The sequence below is a fragment of the Sinocyclocheilus grahami genome, unplaced genomic scaffold, assembly GCF_001515645.1.
Source record: "Sinocyclocheilus grahami isolate Dianchi unplaced genomic scaffold, SAMN03320097.WGS_v1.1 scaffold274.1, whole genome shotgun sequence".
Classification (NCBI taxonomy): domain Eukaryota; kingdom Metazoa; phylum Chordata; class Actinopteri; order Cypriniformes; family Cyprinidae; genus Sinocyclocheilus; species Sinocyclocheilus grahami.
The window spans coordinates 222,931-231,526 of record NW_015505453.1 but is presented as its reverse complement, the minus strand read 5'-3'; the positions used below and the strand labels follow the sequence as shown (position 1 = coordinate 231,526).

General features: G+C 37.2%; 2 protein-coding genes across 6 annotated transcripts in view; one reads left to right on the top strand and one right to left on the bottom strand.

Moving 5' to 3' along the window:
* LOC107599886 (serine/threonine-protein kinase PRP4 homolog) overlaps positions 1-3,487 on the top strand; it is a 10,430-nt gene extending 6,943 nt beyond the window's left edge. For 4 of the 5 annotated variants that reach the window (XM_016291604.1, XM_016291603.1, XM_016291605.1 and 1 more), the window contains 2 exons: positions 745-1,584; positions 2,686-3,487. In XM_016291604.1, coding sequence (XP_016147090.1) covers positions 745-948 — 204 coding nt within the window. In that variant the 3' untranslated portion in view covers positions 949-1,584; positions 2,686-3,487. Of the gene's footprint in view, positions 1-744; positions 1,817-2,685 lie in introns of those variants that run through there. The other variant, XM_016291602.1, reaches the window with a different exon arrangement.
* A 1,696-nt stretch (positions 3,488-5,183) lies between these two features.
* On the bottom strand, positions 5,184-8,165 carry LOC107599885 (uncharacterized). Its single transcript, XM_016291600.1, has 6 exons — positions 8,056-8,165; positions 7,719-7,773; positions 7,593-7,621; positions 7,204-7,275; positions 6,773-6,852; positions 5,184-6,335 (listed from the first exon to the last, which is right to left on the bottom strand). Exons 1-6 carry the CDS (start codon positions 8,116-8,118, stop codon positions 5,333-5,335), a joined length of 1,302 nt encoding a protein of 433 aa, XP_016147086.1. The 5' UTR covers positions 8,119-8,165; the 3' UTR covers positions 5,184-5,332.
* Positions 8,166-8,596: the final 431 nt, after the last annotated feature.

Sequence of the window (8,596 nt, the reverse complement as noted above, 5' to 3'; positions counted from 1 at the left end):
TGTCTAGAACAATTCTTACAAGTATAACACGACGTAGCTGGGCACCGCGGACAGACACCGAACGGCGCCGCCGGAGTGCCCACACTCATAGAAAATAATGTATTTGAATTTTAAAGACGTGGCGCGACCACCTGAAACGCTGTATTTTTGGGCTTCCGAAAGCGGATGATGTCAGGAAACCGTGGTTGCAATTTACTTTTTAACTCTGTTCCTGAGCATTGTAACCCCAATTTGCTATTGTGTGCTGCGCATTTTACTGAGGACAGCTTCCACATCACGAGAGTGAGAAGTGCCGGATTCGCCAAAAGCTTTTGTTAAAAGACGGAGCAAGGGGCGTGGCAGTCCTGAAACACCGTCTAAGCTGTTCGCCAATCACAACGCACTGGGACAGCTAACCAATCACAACACATTTTGTTTTTTGGAAGGCGGACCTTCATCAAAGCCGGAACTAATCGAGCCGTTTGTGCCAGGCTGGGGAGAAAGGTATTTTAATAATGTAAATTATGTGAAAAATAATGCGTTTTTCGAACGAACAAGCATGAGAGCATGTTCTAGTACACCCCCAAAACAAAATCAAGACTTTGTAAAAGAGCATAATAGGACCCCTTTAAGAAAATCGTGCAGCCCTAATTTTATAACTGAGAAATATCTGTATAAATTACTTCAGGCTAATTAAATCCATTTTTTTACCTTTCACTTTTTTCCTCAATCTTCCCCTCTACACCTATGTCTCTTTCTCTGCAGGAAAAGATCACGGTCATGAGTACCATTAACCCAGCTAAGGACCTGTCGATGGACATGGTGGGTCGCCAGGTGCTACCAGAGGACCAGCGAAAGAAGGTTGTTCAGCTCAAAGATCTGTTGGACCAAATTCTGATGCTGGATCCTGCCAAGCGGATCACCATCAATCAGGCATTACAGCATCCTTTCATCCAGGAGAGGATATGATCAGCAGCATACCTCAGAGATTAATGATGGTTTTGTATCTACAGATATGACTCAGACAACAAAAGACGTTTGTATATTTTATTGCCATGCTATTTTATTTTAGTCTCTGATTTGTAGTAAGGAGAGCAGGACACAATCAAGATTTACTTTATTTTATTATTATTAGATGACCTACAAGACATCCTGTAAGCTGTAAATCTTTCAGAAAACAAAAAATCTTTCAAGAAATTATATTGTTCGCATTGCATGCTTTATACACAGCTTCTTGCTAATAATAATTTCAAATATATTTGATATTATGCTCAATGTTCAGAATGTAAAAATATCCATTTGTGTGCTAAGTTCACAGACCTTATATTTTATGTAAGATTCTAGAATTTGATGTAAACGAAATATTACTCAACCACCAAGGACTGTTTAGAGTGTGACATAAGTAAGACCAGCATAAATGCTGTGTATATCCACCCTCCCTTAGGTGTGAGAGTGAGAACTCAACCTGGCGTGCAGGCCCATGGCATGCCCCTTGCCCTAGGTGTGTTTCTGCTGAATCTGAGGTCTTGGGTCCTGCTTGACCTGGTCTGCAGGGAAAGCCTCCTCTGTAAAGGCAGGTTGTACACCTCTATCGGTACACTGAAGGTAAGCTAATCCTTCCAAAACAAACGGCATCAACATTTTGCATTCTTTTCAAGCCCGAAAATAATGTATCATAAAGCCATTTCGGCTTCTCCTGCATGTTTACAGAATGTAATTTGGAGAAATGGACATGCATTGAAACCCTTTGTCACCCTTTTGCTCTGTACCAAAACCTAGTGAGGCATCATAGATATATTATATTATTATATTTCAAATGTGTGGGGTCTTTAATTTTGTTATTTGCTGTCACATGATCCTTCAGAAATCATGCTGATTCAGTCCTTAAGAAAAATGTATTATTATTTTCAGTGTTAAAAAATAATTGTGCTGCTTGATATTTTTTATTAAGCATATGGAAACATTGACACCCTTTTTTTAGGATTCGATGATGAATGGAGAGTTCAAAAGAACAGCATTTATTTGAAATATATCTTTTGTAATATTATAAATGTCCTTGTCTTTAATGCAACCTTTCTGAATGAATGTACTTACTGACCCTATACGTTTGCACAATACTGAAAATTATTATTAAACAGTGTCAAATTAAAAACTATTTGACTCAAATTTTGTATGACTTTTTATATTTGTTATGTTTCATTATTTTATTATGTTAGAGTATTGCAGTCGTGAACCTACGCAGAGCATTCCAAAATGTTCACTTTTGAGGGCACTGCCTACGTATGCAATAGGCAGTGAGGCAGCTTTACTAGATTTTGGAACAGAGCTTCTATTGTGGTGTTTCTCACAGAGACAAAACAGTCGGTATGAATGAAAAGACTATCACTTTCTCAAAAATGGAAGGAACCGGTTACGGTAGACATTGAGGGTAAGGGTGAATCCAAGTATTTTTAATGGACCAAGCACCTTCAGTGTACTGCCTCTGATAGACATACTTCACTTTTTTCAGAGTTGTCACACTTATGCGTCATAGTTTTTGCATAATCTATTGAGTGTTTTTCAATATGCATGAGAATATGTTATATGTATGGCTTCCAATGCACTACTGTACAAACCCTCTGGTGGGCTTTTCACTATGCGTAGACTATTTAGATGTATTTTTTGTGACTGTTCTTGTGTTTGTGACAATGTTGTCTTTTGATACAGGGGTTTTCCTGCTCTGATCTATGAATCTGCTTGTTACAAGCGGTAATTGCTTCTTTATTCATATCTCAATTCCTTGTGTTCCAAATCTATACAACGGTCATAAAGTATGCTGGAAGAATTATCTGCCTGTTATTTTTGCAAAGCCTGTCCTGCATGATAATGGAATAATTTGAATTTACTGTAAATTCGCATTATTTGTTATCATTAAACAATATAAAAATAAAGCTGTTTTGTGGTGAAAAAAACATGAATTTAAACTTCCCACAAGTTGTCCGTCTTCCAAGAATTTCATGCAAGTTAATCATAACACTGTAAGAACATTATTCAGCATTTTAGGAAGCTTATGGTGGGTTTTGTTTCATCAAAACTAACTGCTGTTTGTGCTGTTTCTCCCACTGTTTCTTGTGTTCGAGTATATTCTCTGGCCAATGGAGACATGTCTGTCCATCATCCTCCTGCCTGCCTCTGCTTTCAAAAGGATGAGACCTCTTCAAGGCCCTTTATCCAGGTCACTCCTAAAGGCATGTTTAGATCCAACACAAAGCAAAGCTTTGATTAGAAATGAACAGCCAGTTCAGAGGCTAATTCTCATAGGATTAATGTTCCCATCTCATGTGTAGTATTAATTAATGTCTAATTTCTAATCTAGCTTTTTAGGGCTGTAGATATTAGATGACATTAATGAATTTGGCAGCAGACAATGGGTTTTCAGACCCCAAATTTATTGATAGGGGCCCTTTTCTTAAATATAAGGGCAGCTGTATATTTTCCTGTATTAAAACCCTTTTATTTTATAAATGAACTTTTTATACATGATTTTTATTACCACTGTTTCTTGTGTTCGAGTATATTCTCTGGCCAATGGAGACATGTCTGTCCATCATCCTCCTGCCTGCCTCTGCTTTCAAAAGGATGAGACCTCTTCAAGGCCCTTTATCCAGGTCACTCCTAAAGGCATGTTTAGATCCAACACAAAGCAAAGCTTTGATTAGAAATGAACAGCCAGTTCAGAGGCTAATTCTCATAGGATTAATGTTCCCATCTCATGTGTAGTATTAATTAATGTCTAATTTCTAATCCATCTTTTTAGGGCTGTAGATATTAGGTGACATTAATGAATTTGGCAGCAGACAATGGGTTTTCAGACCCCAAATTTATTGATAGGGGCCCTTTTCTTAAATATAAGGGCAGCTGTATATTTTCCTGTATTAAAACCCTTTTATTTTATAAATGAACTTTTTATACATGATTTTTTTTTTTTTTTTCTATCTACCAGTGTTGTTATTGGTCTGATCACAGAATAACCTATCCATATTCAGCTTTGTGAGGACCTTGCATTGACTTTATCCATTGGTGTGAACCACAGAGGTTCGTTCTTGGACCATTTTATATTCAAGACCTAACAAAAATGGACAGATTTAGTCACCTTGGGTGTCAGCTGATGAGTGTGTATTTCTCCAGGATAATTCAAGAATGTGTACTTTCTGTAATGTACCAAGATACTGGTATATTTATTCTTTGTATTGTAGGTGCTGTCTGTTAAAGAAGACTCTTAAAGGAAATCTCATCTGAAAAAAGGTTTCTGTTTTAGAGCGAGCTTTTACAAGAATTAAGCTGTTGATTTTAATCTGACAATACAGTATGTGGTTGAATAAGTAGTTCCTCATTTAGCCTATGATAAAATTTGACAGTTACTGATTCTGCTTTTAAATAATTTAGTCAAATCCAAATGTATTTATACAGTATAAAATAATTTTTGCCTAAACCCAATATATACCATCTAAATTTGCAATTTATAAGCAATTTATACTTATAATTTAAACACTATATATAGTGTTACTATATATATACATATATACAATGCCGGTTTCTAAAATAAAATAAATTGACTCAACGTACATAAAAATTGTTACAATCTGGTATTACACATTCCAGATTTATCAACCAAAAGGTAATGCTTTTCCTTTTTAAGAAATACATGTTTGCATGTCGCCCACAAAAGTAACCATTCTTGAACCACAACTAACCATTTTCAATTCTATTTTCAGGGTAAGTGTTAAAATTGTCCATACTGTCATGGCCACGTGTGATTCCAAGTGTGAGAGAGACCCTGATGGCCAGCTGCTGTCCTACTCTATTATTGAAGTGCCTTTCAAGAGCTCATCTTCTTATCCACTCAAGGGGGAAATTACCAACATCTGTACACAGCATAACAATGTTCAATTTGTATCAGATTATACAGCCAATATTGCACAAGAATATGAATAAATGGTGAATTTATTAATGTCTGGTTTAATTTCATTTTGAAGTGTTTATATATTTAGATAACACTATTCCATTTAGTTTTGCTGCATGTGGTTAGCGCAAGTTCCTTATCACTTGTCTGTATCAATAAAAAGCAGCCCAAAGCCCACAAAAATCAAAGAGCTACTGAATAAATGTTTTGGGTTACTGTGTAAGATGTTTTTTTCCCAAAACTAAAGTTATTTTTCTGCGGTAACTGACAGCATGCCACAAGTTTTGTTGATGGCGCTCAACTTGTATTGAATTTGGAAGATTAAATACAGTAACATGCACACAGGTAATTACACACTGTCAATCTTAAAACCCTTAAAAATAATTCGATCATGTTTTCCTGCAAAGAGCTTTAGCACGAACAAGTCTTTTCAGAAGAAGTCTTCTGAGACTTTGGCATGGCTTTCTTTGAGGGTTTGCATCTCTTCAAGCTATTTGGACTACTGCATTTTTGTGACATGCTTGAATGAACAACAAGATCTTGAACAAGGGCATCAGTCTTCTTTAATTTGACCACACCAGCGTGTGGTTTCTTAGGTAAAGCCAGTGGTTGCTGAAATCCAATCCACACCTTTCCAGCATTTGGCGAGGGGCGATTATGATGCGTAGACTTTGAATGAGAGCTTGAAGAAAGGGCGAGTTTTGTTACTACATCTAAAACTGAATTATTGCCTTTAGTCCTCAAGTGTTCTACCTGAGAACAAGGGCTTTCTACACGTCTCAGATGGTTGGCGCTTCGAACTAAAGCAGTTGCTGGCAGAGATCTCACCGCTTTCCCTTGTTCTTTCTGTATAGTCGCAGTCTGAAGTTTCTCCAGTTTTATCATGCGTGCAGCCATAGCTGTGAGACAAGGGTCGGTTAAACACAAGTTGTGCTGGCTCTCCAAATCATCTGCTGTGGATTGGAATTGACTAAAGTCGAGATCTTTAAGTGGAAATGGAAGAACCTCAGGATACACTTGCTTTCCTCCAGTCACTGTAGGTTCTAGATCTCTATCAAATAAGTCTGGCCTCGGGTCCAATTCTACAGCAGTTTCCCATTTAAATATAGGTTTATTGTCTTTCTCTTGGTCAGAGAGGTCACTGTTTTCAGATTCGACTAATATGGATGGTTCATTATTGGATCTACTACAAAGGGAATTACTGATTGTCTTGATCTCATCTGGTCGTTCGTTCCTTGGAGAAACAATGTGGCTAACCTGTATGGGGTGGATTTCCAGTTCTGGTCTGGTTTCTACATCATGTTTATGTTGAGAAATGTGTTCTTGTGTGTCCCAGAGGATTGGAGGCTGAAGACCAAGCCTCTGCCATCTGTGAGACAGCATCCTTAACTGGGTTTTATGATGTTGCTTTGAGCTGAAAAAAAATAGCACAAAAATGTCAATTACAGAAGAAATATTTCTCTAGATGCCATTTAACCTCTTCAATAGATATCCCAGCATTGTGGCATGGAGTATCAGTTCCAGGTTGGCAAAGTGAGAGAAGTCTAGTGTTGCAGCATGATACAAAGCAACATTCAGTTCAACAAAAGGTTAAGATTTCTGGCAAACACAGCAAGTATCTGTGCCAAGTCCTCATCTACATTTCTAATATATTCATTTTACATTAAACACAAAGTGTAAAACATATAGGTAGGTAACAGAACACCTATTGCAAATAGTACTGCCACTGCCAGTGTAATTAGAACTGATATTTCAAAATGCTTTAAACTTAGATGGCCCTGTCACACTGATGGCTATCATCTGGCTGGCAATGCCTAATGGGTCAGAAGTCAGAAGTCAGTCTCTACTTACACTTGGGATGATTTTGTTTGGCTGCAACAGGTGGTTGGTTCCTGTGCCGTACAGCCATTAGAAATGCTTTCCAAACATACCTGCAAAATAAAATGCATTTAAACTTTTTTATGATTTTCAATGAAATATACAATTTGCACACATATTACTTACAAATGTATACATGTTACTGAATATCACAAAATATAAAAAATTGAAATTAACTTTTATTAATTTTTGTTCAAAGAAATGCCACTTCGTTTGATACGTTGTCATCTAATGCAATGACATTCAGACAAATACATTTATTACATCTTGGAGTTACTGTACATGCATAAATTAATTTAAAGAATATATATATATATATATATATATATATATATAAACAAAATAATCCTCAGTTACAGTGGCAGCTCAAGTAACACCATATGAAACAGAAGAAACACTGATACCTGTTGTGTGTTCACTACCGCAGACATGTGCAGACTTTCCAGTCGCTGTACTAACTGAGTAATGTAGACGTCCTGTGAACACAGAATATTCAAACTAAAATACTCAAAATATGAGTGGCAATAGACAAAGGATATGTCATCTAAAGTTACCTATGTGGACACACTGTCTAGTTATATGTAATACGTGTATTAAAAACATTTCACTTGCAGAGATTAAAAAAAAAATTTGTTGGCAAAGACAAAGTAGTGAAGGTTCAAAGTTTAAAAAAAGATATTTGCAAAACCCCAATTGTTGACATGCAATTGGACTATGGTAATATATATTAAAAAGGTTCTGTTTCTTTTGGGTCTCATATAATTGGTCATTTGCTTAAGAACAAATTCCTTACCTTATGACACTCTGCTGACCAAGAGGTACCTGGCATGAAACAAGTTATCAAGATAAAACATCCCTCCATGTCTGGAATGAAACTATGAACAGTGTATCATTAGAAATGAAGAAGACATTCACTCACCTTCAAGTGGTGGTGTGAGATCTGTCCTAGACTTGCTCTGGACCCGCCAGGTACACTACACATAAGCCAAAATCACATGACAAGTACAGACAGACCTCTAGTCAGTGATGCACTACTAAAACGCTCATATTTCTTTTCATAATACTCTATGAAGACTTGGATTGACCTCAACGTCTCTCACTGACACTTTCAGAACGCCTGGCAGGTACGCGATGATGTCACGCTTATTTGCATACTGAAATGTGATTGGTTTTTATGTATTCTTCTATTTACATATTCAATTGTGATTGTTTTCTTCCTTATTCAACAGTTGCTATTTCATATTACTGCCACTTACAGTAGGTGCGCTGCAAGCCACTCCATGCGACTTCCAGCTGATTTCATCCTTCGTGCTTTCCATAGAAAAATCATAGATCCTTTCGACTAAATAAGAACATGTGGAATGTTCTTCCAGGTGCTCTTCTTTCTTCGTCGTCTAAGTTCCCGACGGTCGCTGAGTTTTGATGAGCGAACATGTCGTCAAATGTAATCATATCTGTCAAAAATGAAAGCGCATGAGACGTCCTCGTCCAACACAAATAACTGCACGCTGAAACCATGGCAACCCTTCAGGCCGCCCGCTCTGCCGTAGTAAGCCTCCATCCATTCATTCCTGAGCAGTCATCCGTGGAGCTGCTATGCAGGCTACATCCAGCAGCAACTGTGAGTGAATGGTATGGGGGAAAATGAGGTTTGTTTAAAAACCAAAAAATGCATCGAATACATTTTTGTGGCTTTTACTCCACGTGTATAGTGTTAGCTGCATGTATCATCTGTGTGCTTGGATAATTCTATATATTCCCAAATATCCACAACAAAAAACAGTGCATATCAATAAT

Coding starts and splice junctions, on each gene's coding strand:
- LOC107599885 (XM_016291600.1), bottom strand. CDS start 8,118: ATGGAAAGCACGAAGGATGAAATCAGCTGGAAGTCGCATGGAGTGGCT. Junction 7,774..8,055: donor TGGCTTGCAGCGCACCTACT/GTAAGTGGCAGT, acceptor GCTTATGTGTAG/TGTACCTGGCGGGTCCAGAG. Junction 7,622..7,718: donor TCTCACACCACCACTTGAAG/GTGAGTGAATGT, acceptor GTTTCATGCCAG/GTACCTCTTGGTCAGCAGAG.